Source organism: Carettochelys insculpta, chromosome 17 (assembly GCF_033958435.1).
Source record: "Carettochelys insculpta isolate YL-2023 chromosome 17, ASM3395843v1, whole genome shotgun sequence".
In the NCBI taxonomy this organism is placed as follows: Eukaryota; Metazoa; Chordata; order Testudines; family Carettochelyidae; genus Carettochelys; species Carettochelys insculpta.
In genome coordinates, this window is record NC_134153.1 from 2,709,563 (window position 1) to 2,735,857 (window position 26,295).

A 26,295-nucleotide genomic window follows, 5' to 3' on the forward strand; every position below is an offset into this window, starting at 1 on the left:
TATGTCATCTGCCTCTCTTCCCCCTTCAGTTGTAGAAAATCATTAGTTCTGATCTGCTGCTGAAGGAAAGGACACGGCTACAGCAGGAGATTGGGAGTCTGCTGTTCTCCTGCCAACTCTGATGTGCTGCCTGGCTTTGGGTAAATCACATCAACTTCATGCCTCAGTTTCCTGATCTTCAGAACTGAGGCTGTGGCAGGCACCTGGGTGTGGTACTGCTCATAGAGCGCTGCCTGAAATGCACAGAACCACATGCCTGTCTCTGCATCCTGCAGCCGGGGCTTAAACACAAAATGAGTTTTTCCAGAAGAGAGTTTAGGGGAGGTTAACATTTCTCCTCCCGCTCCATATTCTTTCAACACATGGGTTGGTGCCCTGTTTCTTTTTGACAGGCACTGAATTTCACTCTCCAAATTTCTGTGGCTTTTTTGAAGCCTGGAGGCCTGAGGACCTAGCCACGTGGAAAATTCTTTCCTAGGACTGGCCATACAGCAGCATGCTCTCTGCTGTATGCACCCTTCAGGCTCATGCTTGAGACTCCACTGAGCTGAACTTGCTGCCCCAGTCCCTGCAATGAGCCTGCCTGCTGTTTGGGGTCACGCAGGGCTCTGCATGCTACTTGAGTCCCCACAGAGATTCAGGCTGCTGAATAGGCTCCTGTCCCTGCTCCAGACTGCAGACTCCACAGGGCTCCACGCGCCATTAGAGTGCCTGCAGTGGAGTCCAGTCCCCTGTAGGAACCAGCGTGCTGCCGGAGCCCCTGCTGAGGAACAGAGAGCCCTGTGTACATCTCATGTCCCCATTGCTGGTGTCCCTGCAGCAGAGCAGGGCCTGTAGCAGCATTATTGTATACATTGATTCTCTCTGGCTGGAGGCCGATGACCTCTCTGTCATTAAGGAGGGCAACACTACCAGCATGACTGCAATTCAGAAACTTTCCGCTCATTTCCACCGGAGACCACTCTGACCCTCCTCTAATTCCTTCAATTCAGCTCTCTGGAGTACTAATCTGTGCACTGCACAGCCTCAGGGGACCAGGCGGGATCCGTCTGTTTTCCCAGGCCTGCTAACAGCAGTCAGCTCCATGCTCCACCCCTCTGATTCCCTCCTGAGCTGAGATCATCATATTAACAGTGCGTATCCCCTTCTGACCTGGCAGGACTTGACTGTCTGTGCTCCCTTGCACCCTTTCACGCTGCCATAGAATTCCATTTGCTCCCAGGTTTGGAATGGGAAGTCCTTTGCACTAAATATAGCTTCAGATCCTGGTGGCTTGATGCACAAAGGGGTTCCATCTGGATGGGCAGCTCCTGAAGATTCAGTATGTCCCCTGCTATTTTTCTCTCTCTCTCTCCCATCTCTAATCAGAGAGTCAGTGGAGAGCTTGCCCTTGTCCATGACCTCCAGAGAGAGGCAATCAGAAAGGGAATTTGGATGGGAGATAACTCATCAAGGAAGCTGTCTGCTCTGCAGAGCATCAAATCAGCTGAGGCATAACAACTGGATCACTAAAATTAACTGAAATTTGCCCCAGACACTAGGGGGCTGCTGGAGTGAATGAGAAGTAGGAAATGGCCATGGTCTTACAGGCCTGACAAAGGGGCAGTTCACCATATCGCTCAGGTAAGCAGTATTCTTCATGTGCCTGAATTTTAATTTTGTTGTGGAGAATTCCTCATGACTGAATGTGGACAAACATCTCACAGACGCCTTTAAAACCAAGACACCCATTCAGCCATAAAAGATGTGGAGTGAGATTGGGATTTGTCTAGAGAAACTGAAGGAAAAGCCCATGAGATTCAGTCTTTGCATACCCAGTCTGAAGCTGTGGGACAAGATCACTCTTTGAACTTTCCACCCAACTATTAGCATGCATATAAAACTGGGGCTATGCTGCCACTTAGTGGAGATACGTGCCTCTTTCCCCATGTAATTTTTACCTTGCAGAAATCCATTTTAACCATTATCAACCAAAATATTGCCCCTTTGCTCTAAAAAGACTTCTGTTACAAATTGTTCATGCTTTACCCACCTCACCTTTCTTAAGGGATATAAAATGCTGGGGTTTTTAAGTTGCGTGCGGTGTTCTTGGAGCCGTGTTGGTCCCAGAATATTCGAGAGACAAAGTGAGGGAGGTAATATCTTCTATTGGACCAGGTCCTGTGGGTGAAAGAGACAAGCTTTCCAGTTTACACAGAGCTCTTCAGTTCTGACCTTGTCTCTGTCACCCACAGAAATTGGTTCAGTAAAAGATTTCACCTCACACGGGCTGTCTCTCAGCATTGGTAAGGGTTTTCTGTTTTCCTTATCCAAAAAAAAAAAAAAGGAAGGAGTGCCTCCATTGTTTGGTGCATCAGACTAGGAGTTAGGACTTTCTGTCTTCTCCTGATTCCTCAACTCCCTTGCTAGGTTATCTCATGTAGACCAAACAATGAAGGTCATTAACCTTGAGAAAAATATATCCAGGGAGGTGGGGGATTCTCTGTCTCTTGCTATCCTCACATGAAGATGTGTGGATGCCTTTCTGGAAGTGATGCACTAATCAAAAAGAAGTTATTAGGGGTAATACAGGGGTAGCTTGGTGAAACTCTTTGGCTTGTATTATCTGGAAGGTCTGGGTAGATAATCTAATGGTATCTTTAAGATCTATTAATCACAATGTTCAAACACAGTGTCTTGATTTCCAGAGGTGCTGAGCCTTCTGCTGCATCCCAGAGTATTGGGTGCCCACCAGCACAATCAGGCTGTGTGTTTCGGTCCCTACATACGCAAACAGCTGCTTAACCAAGTTTGGATAACTTGGCCTTCGCTTTTCTGTGCTCTTGTTTCATTATTTGTAACACAGGTAACTCATACCTGCCTCACAGAAGTAGTGAGATACACTACTTTATTATAATTAATATTTGTAAAAGTATTTTCCGTTCCCTTGAAAAAATGCATCATAGAAGTACAAAGTGTTATTAACAAAAACTGATGTTCAGCATGGAAAAGGTAGAACTTCCCCCTAAAAGGGTATTGGGTTCTTCCAATTACTGGTGTAATGGTACTTAACAATGTAAACAGAACAAGAACCTCAGAGACCTCATTCACTCACTGGCCGTGTCTACACGTGCATGCTACTTCGAAGTAGCGGCGCCAACTTCAAAATAGCGCCCATCACGGCTACAGGTGTTGGGTGCTATTTCGAAGTTGAAATCGATGTTAGGCGGCGAGACGTCGAATTCGCTAATCCCATGAGGGGATGGGAATAGCGCCCTACTTCAAAGTTGAACGTCGAAGTAGGGCACATGTAGACGATCCGCGTCCCGCAACATCGACATAGCGGGGTCCTCCATGGCGGCCATCAGCTGAGGGGTTGAGAGACGCTCTCTCTCCAGCCCCTGCGGGGCTCTATGGTCACCGTGTGCAGCAGCCCTTAGCCCAGGGCTTCTGGCTGCTGCTGCCGCAGCTGGGGATCCATGCTGCATGCACAGGGTCTGCAACCAGTTGTCGGCTCTGTGGATCTTGTGTTGTTTAGTGCATCTGTGTCTGGGAGGGGCCCTTTAAGGGAGCAGCTTGCTGTTGAGTCCGCCCTGTGACCCTGTCTGCAGCTGTTCCTAGCACCCTTATTTCGACGTGTGCTACTTTGGCGTGTAGACGTTCCCTCGCAGCGCCTATTTCAATGTGGTGCTGCCCAACGTCGAAGTTGAACGTCGACGTTGCCAGCCCTGGAGGACGTGTAGACGTTATTCATTGAAATAGACTATTTCGATGTAGCGTGCACGTGTAGACGTAGCCACTGAGTGTTTGAGAACTTACAGGTGTGCTGTTCTCAGCCTTTCCTGCTAGGAGTAATTGTAGAAGATTGCATAAGAGTGCTGGCTCAATGGGAAGTCCAGAGGTCTGTTTTTGGCATTTGGGGCACTATTGGCCTTATCCTGTGATACGCTGAGCACCTCCTGAGAGATGCTGTGTGCCACCAGTAAACATTAAGCTGATGAGGACACGTTGTGCACGTCACAGAATTGAGCCCTAAAGGAGTATCTTATTCTGAATTAATACTCTTCTTTCCTATGCGGAGCAAGGTGAAGTGGGAGAAGGCCTATGATCGTTCAAGTCCTTTGGTTCTGTGGGTTAAGCAGTGTCTCTTATCTGGGGTATACAGACATCTCATTGTTTTCCCAGATTGCAGAGACCTATGCTTTCCTTCCAAGAGAAGCTGTGACCAGGTTCCTGATGAGTTGTACTGAGTGCCAGAAGAGGATGCATTTTAACTCCAATGGACTGGAGCCCAAAGGTAAATGCAAATGAGTTCTGCCCACATAGGTGACTCTAGGCCAGGGATTCTCAAACTTCACTGCCCCGTGACCCCTTTCTCACAACAGTTACTACACGATCTTAAGAGAGGGGGACCAGAGCCTGAACCCTGCCACCCTTGGAGGGTAGGGAGGGCAAAACCATAACATGAGCCAGCTCAAGGCCTTTAGCCCACATAAGGGGTCTGTAACCTGGATCTGTTACCCAGAGGTGAAGTCCTCAGGCTTTGTTTTTGGCTTTGAACACTTGCAACTCTAACACTGGGCCTGGCAACCCTACAGAAGTGGTCCTAACCTACAGTTTGAGAACTACTGTTCTAGACATTTCATGTTGAACTGTAATCACTGAATGGATGTCAGGGTGCTGTGTGGCTAGCCATGGTATTTCTTTTCCAAATGGAGTTCACTGCCTATATTAATGATGCATTAATATATTATACCTGAAATAACTGTTCAAAAATAATTTACTGTTCCCTTTTGATGCTGGTTGGTTTTGCTTTTTGCCTTTTCTCAAACGGGGCAAGCACAGTAGACTTGTCATTTTAATTTTGTTTCTAGTTAGTTCCACTTTCCGATTCTCCAGCATCAGCTCCAGGCCCTAACGCTTGGGTCAGAAAGACTGAAGATATTTCTGTTGGTTTTAGATTTTGTAAAGGCCTTCTCCTCCCACTCAAAAAAACCAGCTTATATTTCTGAGCAAGTTTAACCTTAAGTTTTTCCCCTTTAAACTTAATTATGCAATGAAAGATATTGAATAAGTTTGAATAACTGAAGTTTCTGATAACTAGGGCCTCGCACTTACTATGCCTCCCAGCATTTATGGAGTGCACCAATCACCTGATTTGTGCTCTGCCCTGACTCCTCCCCCTCCCTCTCAGACCTGGGGCAGCCACCAATCAGCTGTTGATGGCATTCCAGCTCTGGGAGGGATGGGGAGGAGCAGGGATGAACTGGTTTCACTGTGCTCCTAAAATGGTAGGAGGGAGGCGAAGGTGTAGGAAGTGTGGGGCTTGAAGCCTGGTATGTACAAGTTACATGGAGATGGCGGGTAGACAGGGGGGCCATGGGGCTGCAGGTTGAGCCGCTGTGGGCTACTGGGGCAAAGAAGGGCCACTCATGCGGACCATTCACTACTCCTAGTTGACCACTGGTGGACCAGACTAAGTCAAAGCCTGATTGTCTTGATTAAAGTGTAAAGGAGACCTTTTCAGTAGAGGCTTCCCTCTAAATCAGTGATCTTCAAAAATGAATCCAGCAGATGAAAAATCTTTCATGCTGCTCCTCTGCCAGTGAGGTGGGGGGAGAGGTGAATGCCTATTTGTTCTGAGCTGTTCTCCTCTTTAATTTTCTCGTTCACAAAGCCTTCCTAGAAACCTATGAAATATGGGTGGATTAGATTAGTTCTTATCAAGAACATTGGCTAATTCCACTATTTATTTATGTAGAAATTTACATTGGCATTTGATGGAGAATTACGCACCGAAATGTAAATGTAACTCACAATAGGGTGAAAATATCTGAACCATCCCTTCCAGACTTCCCCACTCCCCGCCCCATCATTTGTCAAATAAACCTCACCTCGCTGCATTCCCGATCAGAAAAAATCCCTGACTAAGTAAATGGGTCTTGTACTGAGCTCTGCAAGGCGCCAATATGATGCATGGAAACAAATTGTCTTGCATATAGCAAACTTGGAAAAACATTGGTCTCATCATAATCTCAGAGATACTGGTGTAAATAAGTAACTCCTCTGGAGCTACATAGAGTTGGAATTACGATCAGGCTGGTTCCAGTGTAAACAATTCTGCCTGTGTTTTATGTTTAGTGGCAGGGTATGGCAGGGGAGGTTATTGTAAAATACTGTCATAATATTTTTATAAAGTGAGAAACACATTAATGGTGTAAACTGCTGCAGCACCCCCAATACGATTCAGCATGCAGGACTACAAAATGTGAAGTCCTTCAGGGCTTTGTAAAATAAGGTTTCATTCATCTTTTATTACGAGATACTTAGGCTTGAAAAATATCTTTTTCTGATATATACCTACCATATATGGAGATATGCTTACCTCATTGAACTGGAGGTTGTCACGTCTAGCGATGACCATGTCTAGTTGATGCCAGTGTTTTGAACATGGGTGTCTCCATGACACTCTGTGCTGTGGCTTGGTTTGGAAAAATGTGCTTGTGATGCACAGATTGTGGTACGTGCAAAATTCGAGAAGATGCTGACCATTTCCGTTCATTTTTCCCACACCGAAGTGGCCTAAGCAGGAAGGCCACGAGTCACGATTGGCTCCAACTCTTGCATTGAAGTCACTCAGAATGTACAGTTGTTCGTGAGCAGGTATTTGCACTATGGCAGCACTAAGCATGTCATAAAACTCAAAAACGTCCTTCTGACACGCAGCTATCATAGTGCTGACTGCGATACAGATCACTCGTTAGTTTGCTCCAAACTCAAGGTGATTCCCAAGAAGCTGCACCGCTCTAAACCAACTGGAAGGCCCTGCATCGATGCCAGAAAGACAGCTAACTCAGAGAGAGCTGAAGAGTTCAGAGCGACCCTCGAGGAAAATCTGCGCAGCAACCCTGGGCGTGCCGGTGTGACATCCAGATGGCAGCATCTGAGGGATACCATGTACAACACGGCCTTGTCGGTGTTTGGAAGAAGAGCTAGAAACGCAAATGACTGCTTCGAAGCTAACTCTGATGAGATAATTCCAGCCATCGAAAAAAGCACGCTGCGCTCCTGGAGTACAAACGTTCGCCGAGCCAGAATACCCTGCAAGCACTCAGAGCAGCCAGAAAAACAGTACAGCAGACGGCCAGGTGCTGTGCCATCAACTACTGGCTCGAGCTATGCAGCAGCATCCAGACCAGTGCTGACTTTGGTAACCTCAGGGGAATGTACGAGAGCATCGAGAAGGCAATGGGACCCACCCAGAACAAGATGGCACCTCTGAAATCCAAATCTAGTGAAGTCATCACTGACAAAGCCAAACAGATGGAGCGCTGGGTCGAGCACTACTCCGAGCTGTACTCACGCGAGAGCAATGTGGTCAACTCAGCCCTCGATGCCATCAAACTCCTACCAGTAATGGACGAACTGGACCAGGAACCAACTGTGGATGAACTGGAGAAAGCCATCGACAACATTGCAGTAGGAAAGGCCCTGGACCAGGATGGTACCGCCAGAGGTAATCAAGTGTGCCACAGACACTCTCCTGGAACCCCTACATGAGCTACTGTGCCTGTGCTGAAGAGAGGGAGAGGTTCCACAGGACATGTGCGACGCTAACATCATAACCTTGTATAAGAACAAAGGAGACAGAAGCGACTGCAACAATTACCATGGAATCTCCCTCCTAAGCATCACTGGTAAACCGTTCGCTCGTGTCATCCTCGGCAGACTCCAGAAGATTGCTGAGAGGGTGTATCCTGAATCACAGTGCGGATTCCGCGCAGAGAGATCTACCATCGACATAGTCTTCTCTCTGAGGCAGCTGCAGGAGAAATGCAGGGAGCAGAGGAAGCCGCTCTATATTGCCTTCATCGACCTAACCAAGGCCTTCGACTTGGTCAGCAGGGATGGACTGTTCAAACTGCTCCACAAGATAGGTTGTCCGCCACGGTTACTCAAGATGATCCAGTCTTTCCACAAAGACACGAGAGGAACCATCCAATATGATGGCACATTATCGGATGCTTTCAGCATCAGGAGTGGCGTCAAACAAGGATGCGTCCTTGCTCCGACATTGTTCGGGATCTTCTTCGCACTCCTCCTTAAACATGCCTTTGGATCTTCAACAGAGGACATCTTTTTGCACACAAGATCTGACAGGAAACTGTTTAATCTTGCAAGGCTGAAAGCTATATCTAAGGTGCGGGAAGTCCTCACCAGAGACATGCTGTTCGCAGATGACTCTGCTGTCATGTCACACACAGAAGACCAGCTTCAGAAGCTGCTGGATCAGTTCTCCAAAGCATGCAAGGACTTTGGGCTCTCCATCAGCCTAAAGAAGACAAATGTACTCGCTCAGGACGTTGCTGATTCTCCATCAATCAGCATTGACAACTATACGTTAGAGGTCGTCTACAAGTTCGTTTACCTCGGGTCCACCATCACTGACACCCTGTCCTTGGAGACAGAGCTAAATAGGAGGATCGGTAAAGCAGCCACAACTCTGTCCGGACTCAGCGAGAGAGTGTGGAATAACAACAAGCTGTACACTCACACCAAAATGCAAGTCGACAGAGCCTGCATACTCAGCACCCTCCTTTATGGCAGCAAGACTTGGACCCTGTATGCCCGCCAGGAAAAGAGGCTGAACGTCTTCCACTTGTGCTGCCTCAGGCGCATCCTTGGATTATCGTGGAAGGACAGAGTGTCCAACACTACTGTCCTTGAGTAAGCTGGAATCCCAACTATGCACACGCTCCTCAGGCAGCGGTGGCTCCACTGGCTTGGCCACGTCCACAGGATGAATGATGGAAGGATCCCAAAAGACATCCTGTATGGCAAGCTAGCCTCTGGCAAAAGACCTCCCGGACGCCCCCAGCTGCGCTACAAAGATGTTTGCAAGAGAGACCTCAGGGAAGTAGACATCAAGCCAGACAGCTGGGAGGAGCTGGCAGATGATCGCAGCAGATGGAGGCAGGAACTATACAAGGGCCTTCAGAAGGGTGAGTTGAGGATCAGACAGCTAGCGAATGAGAAGCGAGCCCACAGAAAGCACAGCAAGGACCTGCCAGACACCCATTACATGTGCAACAGATGCAGCAAGGACTGTCACTCTCCTGTGGGTCTTCACAGTCACAGCCGACACTGCAAATGAGGATGCCAAATGGAACTACGAAGGGCGCGATCCATAGTCTACGTAGACTGAAGGATGCTACTACTGAGCTGGAAGAGACCTTGAGAAGTCATAAAGTCCAGTCCCCTGCACTCACAGCAGAACCTGTTACCATCCCTGACATACTTTTTTTTTTTAAATTTATTTTTAAAAATCTATTTGCCCCAGACACCTCCCTCAAGGATTGAGCTCACAACCCGAGGCTTAGTAGGCTACTGCACTAACCACTGAGTTATCCTTTTTTTAAAAGCCAGAGGCAAGGGCAACCAGGGGAGTGAAGTGGACAGGGAGCTCAGACAGGGGGGTTTGGGAGGGAGTTTGACAGAGGGAGGCCTGCGATGGTTAGGAAGACCCGCAACACCTGTGCCAGCACTACTACTGTCTTCTCCACCTGTGCCTGTAGCCAGACAGACAGCATGAGCATGGATGCCTCTACCCAGATCCTGGTGTGGCTTTGCAGGGACTGGCTTGCAATTCCCACTCACTGATATCCAGGCTGGGGGGACCATCCACTGTGAAAGGTGCCTGCTGGTGGAATCTGTCAGGCGGTAGGTGGAAGGGCTACAGGAGAAGGTGGCCAGGTTGAGGAGTATCTGACTCCACAAGCAATTCCTGGATAATATTCATGTGGAGACAGCTGAGATAACTGTCCCAGTACACAGGCTGATAAACCACTGGTGGAGGAGGAGATAGATCAGGGCGGACACTGGCAGCTTGTTACTTCTGGCAGTAGGCAGTGCCCCACCCCTGCTCAGAACCCTCCCACTGTGGTACTAGGAAACCATTATGCTGTACTTGATACAGGAGACAAGGAATCACCCCGTACAGCAGAGGAGAAGCCTCGTACCCCCAAGGCTGGGAAGTCTGCTGCCACCACTGCGAGGAGGAAATGTAGAGTAGTGGTGGTCGGGGACTCTCTTCTGAGGGGGACAGAGGCGCCCATCTGTCGCCCTGACATTTCATCTCAGGAGATATGCTGCCTGCCGGGGGCCCGTATCCAAGACGTTATGGAGGCGTTGTTGAGGATTATCTGGCCCTCTGACTACTATCCCATGCTTCTCATCCATGTGGGCACTAATGATACTTCAAGGTGTGACCCTGAGCAGGTCAAGAGTGACTTCAGGGCTCTGGGGGCACGGGTGAGGGAGTTTGGGGTGCCGGTGGCATTCTCTTCAATCCTGCCTGTCAGTGGTAGGGGCCCAGGCAGAGACAGGTGCATCCTAGAGGCGAACGCCTGGCTTCGAAGATGGTGTCACCAGGAAGGCTTTGGCTTCCTCGACCACGGGATGCTATTCCAGGAAGGACGGCTAGGCAGAGATGGCGTTTACCTTTTGAGGAGGGGAAAGACCGTATTTGGACACAGACTGGCTAACCTAGTGAGGAAGGCTTTAAACTAGGTTTGACGGGGGCAGGGGAGCAAAGCCCACAGGTAAGTGGAGAACATGGAAACCTGGGTGATGGGTCAGAAATGGGAGGCAGCATGGGCAACAATGTCAGAGTAAAAAGAGGGTCAGGGCAAAACAGGGAGGGAAGATCAAATCAATATCTTAGATGCCCATATACAAATGCAAGAAGTATGGGTAATAAGCAGGAAGAACTGGAAGTGCTAATAAATAAATACAACTATGATATCGTTGGCATCACGGAAACTTGGCGGGATAATACATATGATTGGTATGTTGGTATTGAAGGGTACAGCCTGCTTAGGAAGGATAGACAAGGAAGAGAGCGGGGAGGTGTTGCCTTATATATTAAAAATGTACACACTTGGACTGAGGTGGAGATGGACGTAGGAGATGGATGTGTTGAGAGTCTCTGGGTTACGCTAAGAAGGGTAAAAAACAAGGGTGATGTCCTGCTAGGAGTCTACTACAGGCCGCCTACCCAGGTGGAAGAGGTGGATTGAGGCTTTTTTTAAACAACTAACAAAGTCATGCAGGGCCCAGGATTTGGTGGTGATGGGGGAACTTCAACTATCCAGATATATGTTGGGAAACTAATACAGTGGGGCACAGACTATCCAGTAAATTCTTGGATTGCATTGGAGACAATTCTTTATTCCAAAAGGTTGAAAAAGCTACCGGGGGGAAGCTGTTCTAGATTTGATTTTAACGAATAGGGAGGAATTGGTGGAGAACTTAAAAGTGGAAGGCAGCTTGGGTGAAAGTGATCATGAAATCATAGAGTTCACAATTCTTCGGAAGGGTAGAAAGGAAAACAGCAAAATAGAGATAATGGATTTCAGGAGGGCAGATTTTGGTAAACTCAGAGAGCTGGTAGGTAAGGTCCCATGGGAAGCAAAACTGAGGGGAAAAACAGCTGAGGAGAGTTGGCAGTTTTTCAAACGGACATTATTAAGGGCCCAAAAGCAAGATTAGAAGGGCTAAGGCACAAAATGAGCTCAAACTAGCTACAGGCATAAAGGGAAACAAGAAGGCTTTTTATAAATACATTAGAAACAAGAGGAAGACCAGGGACAGGGTAGGGCCGTTGCCCAGTGAGGAGGGAGAAACAGTAACAGGGAACTTGGAAATGGCAGAGATGCTTAACTACTTCATTTCAGTTTTCATTGAGAAGTCTGATGGATTGCCTACCATAGTGAATGCTAGTGGGAAATGGGTAGGGTTAGAAGTTGAAATAAAAAAAGATCAAGTTAAAAATCACTTAGAAAAATTAGATGTCTGCAAGTCACCAGGGCCTGATGAAATGCATCCTAGAATACTCAAGGACCTGATAGAGGAGGTATCTGAGCCTTTATCTATCATCTTTGGAAAATCATGAGAGACAGGAGAGATTCCAGAAGACTGGAAAAGGGCAAATATAGTGCCCATCAGGGAATAAGAATAACCCAGGAAACTACAGGCCAGTCAGCTTAACTTCTCTGCCGGGAAATATAATGGAGCAGGTAATTAAAGAAATCATCTGCAAGCACTGGAAGGTGGTAAGGTGACAGAGAACAGCCAGCATGGATTTGTAAAGAACAAATCATGTCAAACAAATCTGATAGGCCTTCTTTGATAGGATAATGAGCCTTGTGGATTGGGGAGAAGCGGTAAATGTGGTATACCTAGACTTTAGTAAAGCATTTGATAACGGTCTCACATGATATTCTTATCAAAAAACTAGGCAAATACAATTTAGATGAGGCTACGATAAGGTGGGTGCATAACTGGCTGGATAACCATGCCCAGACAGTAGTTTTCAATCCTGCTGGAAAAGTATAACAAGTGGGGTTCTGCAGGGGTCTGTTTTAGGACGGGTTCTGTTCAATATCTTCATCAACGATTTAGATATTAGCATAGAAAGTAAGCTTATTTTGTTTGCAGATGATACCAAGCTGGGAGGGGTTGCAACTGCTTTGGAGGATAGGGTCATAATTCAAAATGATCTGGATAAATTGGAGAAATGGTCTGAGGTAAAGAGGATGAAGTTTAATAAGGACAAGTGCAAAGTGCTCCATTTGGGAAGGAACAATCAGTTTCACGCATGCAGAATGGGGAGAGACTGTCTAGGAATGACTACAGCAGAAAGGGATCTAGGGGTTATAGTGGACCACAAGCTAAATATGAGTCAACAGTGTGATGCTGTTGCAAAAAAAGCAAACGTGATTCTGGGATGCATTAACAGGTGTGTTGTGAACAAGACATGAGAAGTCATTCTTCCGCTCTACTCTGCACTGGTTAGGCCTCAGCTGGAGTATTGTGTCCAGCTCTGGGCACCACAGTTCAAGAAAGATGTGGAGAAATTAGAGGGGGTCCAGAAAAGAGCAACAAGAACGATTAAAGGTCTAGAGAATTTGACCTATGAAGAAAGGCTGAAAGAATTGGGCTTATTTAGTTTGGAAAAGAGAAGACTGAAGCGGGACATGATAGCAGTTTTCAGGTATCTAAAAGGGTGTCATAAAGAAGAGGGAGAAAACTTGTTCTTTTTGGCCTCTGAGGATAGAACAAGAAGCAATGGACTTAAACTGCAGCAAGGGAGGTTGAGGTTGGACATTAGGAAAAAGTTCCTAACTGTCAGGGTGGTCAAACAGTGGAATAAATTGCCAAGGGAGGTTGTGGAGTCTCCATTGCTGGAGATATTTATGAACAGGTTAGGCTGTGCCTACACTAGCCCCAAACTTCAAAATGGCCATGCAAATGGCTATTTCGAAGTTTACTAATGAAGCACTGAAATATATATTCAGCACCTCATTAGCATGCGGGCGGCTGCGGCACTTCGAAATTGATGCGGCACGCTGCCGCGCGGCTCATCCCAACAGGGCTCCTTTTCGAAAGAACCCCGGCTACTTCGAAGTCCCCTTATTCCCATCTGCTCATAGGAATAAGGGGACTTCGAAGTAGGCGGGGTCCTTTCGAAAAGGAGCCCTGTCGGGACGAGCCACGTGGCAGCGAGCAGCGTCAATTTCGAAGCGCCGCGGCCGCCCACCTGCTAATGAGGCGCTGAATATGTATTTCAGCGCTTCATTAATAAACTTCGAAATGGCCATGTACATGGCCATTTCGAAGTTTGGGGCTAGTGTAGACACGGCCTTAGATCGATGTCTATCAGGGATGGTTTAGACCAGGCGTGTCCAACCCACGGGCCGCATGCGGCCCTGGACAGCTACTAATGCGGCCCCACAAGATCGTAAACTTTTAACATTATTATGTGATTTATATACATTAACTATATTATATATTTTATATGCAGCCCAAGACAATTCCTCTTCACTCAGTGCGGCCCAGGCAAGCCAAAAGGTTGTACACCCATGGTTTAGACAGTACTTGGTCCCGCCATGAGGGCAGGGGGCTGGACTCGATGGCCTCTTGAGGTCCCTTCCAGTCCCAGTATTCTATGATTCTCCCATAGGGCCACAGTTTTATCAGAGTCACAGTGAAGTCAATACAGTAAGGCTGTGGCCACACTTGGCCAAAACTTCAAAATGGCCATGCAAATGGCCATTTCAAAGATTACTAATGAAGCGCTGAATTGAATATTCAGTGCCTCATTAGCATTAGGAGGCTTCCGGCCACGGCACTTTGAAAGTGCTGCTTTCGAAAGCGCATGGCTTGGCGTGGCTACACAGGGGTCCTTTTCGAAAGGACCCCGTTCCTTTCAAAATTTCCTTATTCCCCTAAATCCCCTTATTCCCCGTGTAGTCACGCCGAGCTGTGCGCTTTCGAAAGCAGCACTTTCGAAGTGCTGCCAGCAGAAGTGTCCTAATGCTAATGAGGCGCTGAATATTCAATTCAGCACTTCATTAGTAATCTTCAAAATGGCCATTTGCATGACCATTTTGAAGTTTTGGCCAAGTGTGGCCACAGTCTAAGTGTGGTGAAATTAATGGGATTATTCCAGAGCCTCATTGGTATAACAGAAGGCAGGATCTGACCAAGTTCATCTGCTTCTACTGCTTATTAACTATCTGGTGACATCATCCCCCATTTCTGAAACTGCATTAATTACTCTGGCAACCAGTTATGCGTGAAAGATGGAAACCTGGCTGGAAGCAGGGTGCAAGCTAGGAGAAGTGGTGTTTGCCACAGGGCTCTGCAGAGATAGAGATCCTAATGAAAAACCACTTAAACCAGGGATCTCTGAAGCCCAGCTATTGTCGACTTGCTCAGTTAAAACCCTGGATAGCAGGGGTCTGTGGAAGGAGGCTACTGTTAATCCCTTCTCCCACTCCAGTCCCATAGGTTCTTAGATCAAAGCCACTGCAGACACACCCTCCTCCTTCCCCAACTCACGCTGCTGAGATATTCCAAGGAGCACAAAGCGGTGTCCCCCAAACTGCCACTCTGCTGGGTCAGACAGCAGAGGTCTTTGAGGGCCGGCTGCTTTCTCTAGCCAGCAGCAGAGGCCTTTGGAGGACAGAGTGTTTGTTGTTAGTAGTTCATATCCTCTGTGTGCATTAGCGGAACAGTTAGGGGAGAGAGATCCCTAGATTACCAATAACCCTTCTGCATGTACAGCCCATGGGGGAACCCCAGAAACCAGCCTTCTGAGAATGAAAAGCAGATTAATCCCAGACTGCAGCAACCTGCCATAAACTTGCCACGCTGACTCCTTATTAATGAAGGGCCATAGCTATTTATCTGAATTTCTAAAGCAACTGAGGCTCAGCTAGTTTTGAGTCCAGTGAAACAAAGACAAAAAGTGACAAAAACACCCCCATATTTGTGTGGTGACTTTTTACAGGAAGTTATTTTTTGTTTTCATAGTGAGAGATGGTAGAAGACGACTAAGGCAAAGCAGTGTTCTGAAAAAAATCACCATATGGTAATAGCGTTCTGGAGAGCATAGACACTAGAGGATGGGAAGACACATTAGACCACTTCATCTATACCTCTTCCAATGCAGGAGTGCTTTGCCCAGACTAGTTTTAAGTGCCCCCTGGTAATGCAGTTTGCAGCACATCTCTTGGGGACACTGTGCCAGCATCTAACAGACCTTTCTGTCTCCTCCTGCTAGCCTCCATTTTCCATTAGTGAAAATTTACTCCCATTGTTCTTACTGGAACCATAGTTACAGCTGGGATTCAGCCAAAGCTCGGGGACTCCATGCATGTGGGACGGTTCACGCTGTTCCTTATGCACCTGCAAAGGCTACTTCAGTTTCAGGGTTTCAGAAGTGGATATGAAGATCCCTAGAGGAAGAAATTTTTCTCTTTTCAGTTCACACAGACCCACCATCCCTCATGTTTGGGGCAGTGAGAAAAAAGTGTATCACCCCATAGGACAAGACTCTTTTTGTCACAGGGTGCTCTGCTGGCTGTGGTTTGACACCCCTTCCTGGCAGCTCTGGAGATTATTTCTACCCAGTTCAGTGCCCCATTTCTGGGTTTCCACCCAGGCTGCTTTCATGAGCCACAGCATGACTGTCAGGATCTCACCATTATTGCCCCCTTCCTGGGGAGCCTTTCAGAGTTCTTCTACCCCAGTAGCAACAAGCAGGCCTCATGCTCACTGCCCTATGGTACCACTCCCCAGGCCACCCTCTGCTCTGGGTTCCAATCCAGGGCCCTACAAGGAAGCAGAGGGCATTGATTTCACCAGCCTTTCTGCTCTTGCCCCTGGACAATTGCTACCATGTGCCTTTAAGCTTCTTTTTAATCAGCCTTTCTAGTCACACTCCTCTTTCTCTTAGGCCCACTAAGTAACCTCTTCCTGATGGGTTCCTGGTTCCCCTTCCTGCTCCTTTGCCTCAGGAGGAGAGACTGCAGGCTTCCTCATTGCTGCCTTACACTGTTGCCAGCCTTGTGGCTTTCTAGAGGCCCCACTGTTCCCTCACAGGCAAGCTTCCTTCTAATTAGTGGCCTCCACTCAGGCTGTATCTCCTATTTGCAGCTTAATTGGCTAATCAGGCCTACCTGTCCTAATTCAACTCTTCCAGGGCAAGTGCCTCAACACTCCAGCTCTGTAGATGCTGTAAAACCAACATAGCTGTTTGACTCACTCTGTGCATGAGTCCTCTCTTCTTAAAACTGGTTTCAGTGATGCCTACAACGCAGGTCCACTCTTGGGAAGACAAAAGCTACTAGCCATAGGATACACCAGTGGCCACATGCAGATGTAAGTGTAGCAATTATTTCTTCCCTGAAGAAGTCCCTGCTCTTCCTCCCCACCCCAACATCCTCTTAGATTCTGTTTTCTCTTCTACGGTCAGGTCTTGCCATGATACTGAGAGGTTACAAGCTCAGCCATGTTCAGTGCTCTTCCGATGTGTCATTTGCCAGGTCCAGGCTCCTGCTCTGGAGCAAGGGTTGGCTTCCCAGTTTTGTCATTATGTTCTAGGAAAGAGTATTTTGCAGAAACTCCAGTCAGGTGCCAGATCATATTATCACATAGACCCCACTGTGGACAGTTTTCATAGTTTCAGTAATGCAGCTTGAGACTGCCTGATCCGAGCACCACTTTTATGCTACTGATTTATTTATATGAACCTTACAATGCTTTGAATTGGTTTTAGTCCTGTTTGGCAAAGACACAAGGGCATGTTTTCCAGGGAGGTTTCTCCCCTTTCTTGCAACCAGGATGTAAGAGCCCCTTCTGCACTGGGATTTTAGCAGGTTATTTTTCATTCATTAATATTATGCCACATAGGAAAATTAGTTATTTTGTGTGCTTGTGACATGGAGGCCCAGAAGCATTAATTAATCTTTTGGCCAACACTAAAGAAACAGAAGGGCAACATGAACCCATAAAAATCAGCATATGATGTATTATTAAAAATGGACTTGGAAACAATGGTTGCTGTACTGCGGCCCTCTTGTCCACTGGCTGCTCTCAGATCAGTTGGCTGCTGGTCCAAATGTAGGTGTGAAGTTTTGTCTATTTCTCATGCTTGCAGCTAGTTCCCTAGACATCATGCAAGCGATGAGGGCAGGTGGAGTATATGGGGAGGGATTTGGGTGGTGACATTTGTTAGTTTTGGCCCAGTGCAGCTGAGAGGATAAAATCATCACTGAAACTCCCTTTAGAATCTTGCACTAAGAGTTTCTTAACAAAAAAGCAGTCACGTAGCACTTGAACGACTAACAGAATAATTTATTAGGTGAGCTTTAGTCTTTAAAGTGCTACTTGACTGCTTTTTGTCTTGATACTATATAGACTAACACGGTTCCTTCTCTGTTACTAAGAGTTTCTTACGTATGAGAGGCAGCAAGCTGGCCTTTAGCCTCAGGAGTCCTTATGTGTCTTGGATTTGCTCTTGTGGGTCCCTTTGTGTGGTTGCCTTGTTCTGTCTGAGGCAGTCTGACTTGTTCATGCTGCTACTGCCATCTCCAAAAGTTTATTATCTCAGTGTTCTGTCTGCTCCTTTTTCCTGTCACTACTGTGACCAGGAATAGGCTGCAGATATGACACAATGCAGCAGCTTGCATCTTACCTAAAGTTGGCCAGCAGCATATTACTCTATCACTCATATGTGTCCACTGATAACAGGACTGTGTTTAATGCTTGTTTTTTTTTTCCATTTACCAGACTTCTAATGGCCTTGCACCTTCATATATAACTGAGTTAGCCGCTCAGTACAGCTCTGGCCATCCTCTTTTGCCCACAGATGCAAGGTTACTGCAAATGCCAAGGAATTAGTAGACATTCCTGGTGAATTTTGTCACAATCGGTCCTAAGTCAGGCTGTCATTGCAAAAAACTTATGAACTGTGCAAAATTTAAGTCAGTTGCATAGCATGTCTTTGGGTCAAGGCCTTTCCTAATTAGACTGGTTGGGTCTGATCTTCTTCAGAGGTGCTGAGCTCCTGCAGTTACTATTGATTTCAGTTGAAATTGTGGGTACTCAGCACTTTTAAAAGTCAGGCCTATTATGTTTTGGCTTGAGGTTTTTATGAAGTTAGCTATGATGCATTTTGTGATGAATCTTTATTCAAGACACCTTAGCAGATAACTTTAATGTGAGGACTTCGGGACGCAATGACCCTGGTGGAGCAAGGGATCCCAGAAAAGGCAGGCCACTTAGCTAAAATTGTGAGGAAAAACTGAAAAACACCCCTTTTCTAGCTCCTAAAAATCCTTCCCTGCCTCTGTTTGACACACCTCTAGCGTACTGGGAGGGACAATGCATTCCTAAACTTGGTTGCTAACTTGCAAATCTCTGTACTTAAGGTAGGGAGGGGCCAGGCACCTTCATTTGGTAAGCTGCAACTCTCTTTGGCTACATCTATATGACAGGTGCTATTTTGGGATGCAAAGGTATCCCAAAATAGCAACGCTGCAGCTTTTCACAGTGCCTGAAATAGCACTGCTATTTTGGGCACACTGTTCTGTGTCCGGTACCCCGTGTCATACTAGGATTAACAAAACATTCGGAATAGCCCCTTAAACCAAATGGCACCTGGTTCAGAATAAGGTATTTCAAAATAATTTAGGCAGTTTGCATAGTGCAAATTGCATAAATTGTTTAAAAAAAATCTCGCCATGTAGATGTAGCACTTATAACTAAACACGTTATATGTGACTGTAAAATCAGTGTGGGGGTAAATAATGCTAACAGCTTCCATTTCTGGTGTGGAGAACCAACAAACAATAAAGCCTAGGGACAAGGGAGAGGTGATATAAGGTCTAGAAAATAATGAAGAATTTGCTTTACAGTGGACTGTACTTGACTGCCTGGAAATACTGTTTGCTTGAGTAGTTTAAATCCATCTTCATGGTCACTAAGGCTTCATGAGGATGTATAGAAAGCTGTCAACAGGGACAGTTCAAGATAAATAAATAAATAAATAAATGTTATTTTAATCTCCATCATACACAATCTCCATCACAAGAAAGAAATACTTCCAAAACTGCCTGAACGTTCACCCCAAAACAAAGGCATCTCCATCAGAATGGGTGTGACTTCGCAGCGCTTCAACTAGCTAAAAGGAGGTTGGTTGTTGTGAAACTCTCTGTGTTCTATTTAGACAGAGGTGGTTTGGAGCCTTTCTGCATTTAATGTTTAGTCACCCAAACTAAAAATGCTGTATTATGTGTAGCAGTTTCCACGTGGGATGGTTCCTTTGCAATGAAAGGGAATTCCCTTCAGGGTAGAGCTTTTGGCTGTGTCTACACTAGCACTTTCGAAAGGGGGATGCTAATGAGACACTTCAGGATATGCTAATGAGGTGTTGCAATGCATATGCAGAGCCTCATTAGCATAATAGCGGCCACAGCACTTTGAAAGTGCTGCTTTCGATTGCACGCAGCTTGTCTACATGGGGTCCTTTTCAAAAGGACCCTGCAGGCTTTGAAATCCCCTTATTCCTATAACTAAATAGGGTATTTCAAAGTTTGCGGAGTCCTCTTGAAAAGGACATGTCATAGATGAGCCACGCACAATCGAAAGCAGCACTTTCGAAGTGCTGTGGCTGCTTTTATGCTAATGAGGTGCTGCATATTTATTGATGCACCTCATTAGCATATCCCAAAGTGTCTCATTAGCATCCCCCTTTCGAAAGGGGGGTGCTAGTGTAGACATAGCCTTTATGTGACACGGAACACAGTGAACCCAAATGCTGAATGTGGGCTTCGGAGGGTTACTGCAATTCAGATGTTAAATAATGATGGTGCTGCTACAGTGCCAGGATGGTGGTTCAGTGCTCTCACCTCTAAAAGGACCTTTCCTTTTGTTTTTTGCTTTAGAGAATGAGCCACCTTCTTCTTTGGTCTCTGGAATCATTGACTACAACATGCCTCTGACCTCCACCTATCTGAAGCAAATGAAACTGCGGGTCATGAATTCACAGGAGCAGGTGAGTTGCTCTCTTCCTGGACAATGGAGTCTGTTTTACTCCAAGGGGCACTGACTGGCGCCAGGTACAGAGCAGATTTCTGTCCAGACTGAAAGGTTAGGGTGAATGACTGATGCTTGGCTTTGAAGGCCAGATTTTCACAGGAATAGTTTTGCACATGTTCAGCTTGTGTGCATGTGCAGGTTGGGAATTGCAAGAATGCAGTGAGAGTATGTTGTATGCACACAACATTTTGCTTTTGAAAGTATGGCTCTAAAAAATCCATGCAGGGTTCTTGCGTAAAGGGCACAGAGGACAGGAACAGAAATGTATTAAGTTCGGTTATTGTACAGTACAGTCTGCATGTTCTTTAGATTTATGGTGGTTTTAAGTGAAATTAATATGAAAATATCCATGATGAAGAGGTATATGTTTGTGTCACCTTCCAAACTGTCTAAGGACTTTAGCAATTCAGGGCTGACCCCTAGTCTTTGCTTCTCTTGCTCGGGTATTTGCTTTTCTTGACTTGTTCAGCATCTTGCTGGAGGGTCAGCCCCATCACTTCCTTCTTGTCTCCAGCTGGGAAGAGGCTCAGCTGCTTGGTGACAGTATTATGCCTCTGGATTTTGGTTTGGGATGGAGGGCTAAAAGGCCACATGATCATAGCCAGGCCATGGAATTTTCCCATGTTTTGCAGCTGCAGAATTTGCCAAGGAATCATCAATGCACCATGGAAACAGACTATAAAAAGAATACATTTTACTGACTCCCCACAAAGTTGCACTGCTGGCATTTCAGAAAACAAGTGTCAGGTTTTCTTCTCAGCAAATACTAAGGTGGCGTCTCTGCCTACCTTCCCTTTGTCACCAGGAGCTGAAGAGTTGTGTGCACTGTAGCAAGCAGGAATCATTAGGAAATTGTTAACCCAGATGGTCAAGTTCATGTATGGTTGTTATCTGGTGGCAGCCTAAATGGAGAATGTGGAGCAGGGGTATAAAATGGCAGTTTCTGGTTATTTGCAGTGACTGAGGAGATAGATAATGAATTTTTCATTGGTTCAGTATAAAAAACACCTTACCTTGTGGCTAAATGTTGGTGAGTGCAGTTTGGCACAGCTTTTCCTTGTTTATGCTAGACACCTGAGTGTCTGGACAGCCTTCTGCCCAGTGGTCAGTATGAGGGTTTTAGAACTGTGAAAAGTTGGGGATCTAATGATTTTGAAATCTGATGTGCAGTCTGACACTGTTGAATTATGGACAGCTCTATATTATCTTCACCCAACTAGAACCTCTTTTCCTAACATACAGGCTCTGAACATCACGAGCAAATTGGATTCTAAAAGGGATCAGTTCAAAAGGCTGGATTGTCAGGGGATCCGTAGCAATACAAAGAATCTGGTTACTGCTTCAGTCTCTATCCTTGGATGGTGTGAACAAAGTTGTTAATGCATGCTGACTGTTCAGTAGTGGTAGTAAGCCTCTTCCACTCCCACATCTTGGAGCATAGGCCATTGACTACCATTTGCCAGTGTCCCAAATCTTTTCCAGTTCTGACTAGGTGTATCCTGTCTTTTTCTTCTGTAAAATGAGTTTGGTGGGTCCCAATTGACAAAAATTCCCACCGTAATTGGCATTGCAAGGTGATGGACCCAATGGGCTATGGAGATTGAACTCTTCCCTCAACACAGGAAGAGGTCCTTTCACCTTAGGAGTGAGGAATATTAGCAGGGTTGTATGGGAGGTTTGCCTAATCACTGCTTGTGGTTTTCTGGTTCTATGAAAGAGAACTTCATTCATCCCATCTCTAAAATTCAATTCACTAAAAATACATGTTGACTCCTAACCAAAATCCTGATTCCAAGTCATAAATATGCACCTGAATTTCTAGATTGCATTTACCTCTAAAATGAGTCAAACCCAAATACCCTGGAAATTCGCAGAGTGTGGTAGAGGATCTGAGTTTTGACTTTATCAAGGGTCATAGTATGGCAGGTTCTTTATCAATGAACATTTTAAAATCAAGAATGGATAATTTGCTAAAAGGTCTGCTCTCATCTAAAGCAGGAGGTAATTCAGGAAATTCCTATGGCCTGGGTTACCCAGCAGGTTAGACTAAAGTGGTCAGAATGGTCTTTTCTGGCATAATAATCTACGAAGGAATTGTAATACCAATTATTATTGGTAAACAGCTACAAAAGAAGTAAGAATTATAGCCATGTCTACATCACCCAGGCCTGCTGACCGGGGGGGTGGGGGGAGGGGAGAGGGAGAGGGAGAAGGAGCAAAGGGGGCATTTGCTCCAGGGTCCAGTGTTCCAAAGGGGCCCAGAACTCCAGCTGCTACTGCTGCTTCTGCAGCAGTGGTGGCTGTGAGAGCTGTGGCCCCTTCGAAGCACCACTCCACACAGCTCTATGGGACTGGGGAGGCCCAGCACTGTGGTCTGAGTGGCACTAAGGGCTGACTGCCCTAGGCCCCTGCCCAGGGCTCTACCCCATTGGGGGATGCAGAGCCTGGCTCACTTCCCACCTTGCCCTGGGGTTAACGGTGGCTGCCAGCCCTGCTGACACTGTCACTTTTGATGTTGCTCGAGGGTGTGGAAAAAACACCTCCCTGAGTGACGTAAATTACACCAACAGAAGGGCTGGTGTGGCCGGCATTTTGTTAGCAAGAGAGCATCTCCCATGTCCATAGCTACTGTCACTGCTGAGATGGTTTTATTATGCTAGCAGGAGAGCTCTCTCTCATTGGCACACAGCAGCTAACGAGAGATCTTACATTGGTACAGCTGTGCTGGTACAACTGTGCTGGTATAAGCTTTCTAGTGTAGACATGGTCTGAGAGAATTAATGCACCATAGGCCAGATTTTCAAATGTGCTCAGCATGCAGCAGCTCCCATAGCTCTTAGGAGGAGCTGTTTGGCAAACCTATTCAATTTCCACCAACGTCAGGTGCCTGGCTTGTTTGCTAGAGCTCTAGAAACTCATGTTTTCTCTTTCACACTATCCTTGGAGCTATATAACTGTAAAGATGATCTTGCAGTGCCTGGCAGATAATAATAAATAAGCCCTCGGTTCCTCCCCCTTCTATTTTGTCCGGTTTCTATTCAACATTAGACACATCAGGTAAAATAAGGTTGCTCTCTTTTCTGGAGGACTTGGGCAATCTTTGGAGGACATGGAATGTGACAAGCAGCTGGAGGTTGCTGCTTTTCCACTCCACAACTGAGGGAGAGAGGATGTGCACTTTTAGGAGTAGGAAGCTGCAGCTCCACTTTCGGCTTCCAGCTGTGATGTTCCAGCTGCCCCAAGGTGTGTAAACATCTGCCAAGAAGAAACAGAAACAAACACATTCTGGGGTTCCTTTTGTACATCACAAACACCATTTTAAATAATTATTTGTTGCTTTCTATTTCATCTTTCAAGCAACATTTCCTTATTGCCATGCAATCAACTAGCATTAGAAATAAATTAAATAACTAACTTCTGTTCCTCTTGGCTTTTGAAATAAATGATTAATTGTGTCCAGCAGCCCCATGGGGAACTCACTTTTCTTGGGGTAACTGATCTACAGAAATTATAAAATGAATGGATGTCAAGGTGGCCTTTTAACTTCATTATCCAGGAAAAATTGTGGGCCATGTCTACGATTTACTAGTGCTGCTAGGCGCACCAATGTTAAGCCAGCTGTGTATCTCAAAGGAAGCACAATCTGGAAGAGCCTAAGAATGTTTTGTCTCTGCTGAGAAACAAAAAAGACAATAATATCAGGAACTTCTACCTGGACCTTCATAAATGACAGGAAGAGGCTCCTGCAGAGGGCACAGACCTTGGAAAGCAACATTCCAAAATAGTTTATCAGAAGTAATGAGGTGACTCTGAAAACCACACACCAAATTCTCATTCCCAGCAAAATCTGGAATACTTTAGTTGGAGTCAGTAGATTTATTCTGGCATAATTGAAAGTAGAATTATGACTCCTGCCACTTAGTTTGTGGTCACTAGAACATTCAGTGTCTCCTGGGGCTTGAGTTGCCTCACACTGGGGTTTTAGACAAATTAACACAGGTGTCAGAGGAGAATCAGGCCCCTGACACTTTCCACGCTTTGCAGAAGTAACTTATTGTGAGATGCCTGCTGGGGCATTAAAATATCTTCGGACATCCTGACTGCCACAAGCTAGTAACTAAAAAAAGCAAAAAGAAAATGTTTAGCCCTAAAGTGTCTACCACTTAATTTATAAATGAGGAATACTATCATTTTTTTAAATGATAGGACAGTCCAAATTTAAGGCAGTTATTCTCTGGGCAAGCTATTCCTTCTGGTTTTCTTCCAGCACAGTCCTGAATTTATTTTTTCAATGTATATATTATGCCATTCATCATGACTTCTATTAAGGCCTCCTATCTCTCACAGTGGCTGCAGACTCTAAAGCAGTGGTGGGCAACCTGCATCCCAAGGGCTGCACGTGGCCCACAAGGGTTCTGTGTGTGGACCATGACAAATTTTGTTTCCTGTTGCCCATGCACAGGGTTGTTGGATTCTGCTGGTTGCCATCCACATAGTTCTTTTTCCCCTATGGGTGTGACTAAAGTGACATGCACATAAAGCAGGGGCAAGTGAAGTGAGGTGGGTGCTGATTGTGTTACCCAAATCGCTGTTAAATGTGGGTCACTATCCCAGGTAGTGGCACTTAGACAACTTACAGAGAGAAAGAATGAGTCTCCTCTCCAGCCTTAACTGAGAGCCTTTAGCTCAAGTGGTAGAAGCTCCTGCACTAAGCTCTGGAGATCCCAGATTTGGTTCTGCCGTTCAGCATTGCAGTTACAGGCAATAATGACTGCGAGAGCCATGTGCTCCCTCTGCATCCTATCAAAGCGCTGCGAAGTTTCAGTCAACAAACGCTGCAAATTCTAGGTATACAAGCGCAGTTAGCAAAACTCCGCTATCCTGGGAGGTCATCTTGGGTATAACATCTTGCAGCTCACTGAGGTGGAGGAGGGCCATTAGCCTGGGTTGCCCGTCACTGATCTAAATACTTTTTAAAAGCAACAAATCTTTAAATTGAAATGCCAAATGGACTCCCTCTGATCTGGATGTGCTGCTGTTTTGCAGATTCAATACAGTCCACTCTGGGGATTGGTGACCAGGTATAAATGTTACAGGAACAGGCATGGAGGTTATATAATGAGGAAAAAGGCAGGCACTGAGGTTGGAGCTGAATTAGCATAAATTTTCTGCTGCTTGCTGTGGCTTAGCCACACAACCTTGTGCTGTTATAAGAGGTTGGGAGGAATGACAGGACCCGTCTGAGTCCTACATCCCTTACACATCCCGATGTGAGTGGGTGTTCAGGGTCTGCTTGGAGAACAGGATGATCTGTACTCTGTTGCTGACGTTAGAACATGTTTTCAGGCAACTTTTTTCCCCCAAATTAGAGGCGTAACAGTAAAAGGTAATGAGCTCCTTCAGGTCCCACTGAAGTCAAGGGGAATTGAGGTTGCTTGATACCCTTCAGGATTGAGACCCAGCTTGAGGGGGGCTAAGAGATGAAAGGATCCTTGTATCCAGAGTGGTTTAGATGCAATATTAAACCCCCCTTGGTCCTTCTCCTCTGCCTTCTCCACTCTGTTCCCCTAAATCAAGATACCCCCTCAAACATCTAAGAGAGTGTCTGTCAAGCCAGCTGAGGCACCTCCTCCCCAGCCAGACTGCTTGGGATTCACCACCAGTCTGAAGTCTGGGCCTGCGCTTGAGACAAGCTGGGCAGGAGCCAGGGGGAAGGCAGAGGTCTGGATAAAGCTGAGTTGAGTTGACTGGGAAAGAGGGCTGTCAGCTGCTAACCTCCCCATGTGCCTGTTCCACAGTTCAGAGCAGCTGCAGATAGCAGGAAATAGGTGTAGCCCTGGGGTATTTTGTCAGCAGTACAAATTCTTG

General features: G+C 46.2%; 1 protein-coding gene across 1 annotated transcript in view; it reads left to right on the top strand.

The window, feature by feature from the left end:
- The window catches only part of NOL4L (nucleolar protein 4 like), a 104,087-nt gene that overhangs the window by 27,773 nt on the left and 50,019 nt on the right, over positions 1-26,295 (top strand). The window contains exons 3-4 of the mRNA XM_075011693.1: positions 4,165-4,276; positions 20,274-20,383. Of these exons, the coding sequence (XP_074867794.1) occupies positions 4,165-4,276; positions 20,274-20,383 (222 nt within the window). The remainder of the gene's footprint in view (positions 1-4,164; positions 4,277-20,273; positions 20,384-26,295) is intronic.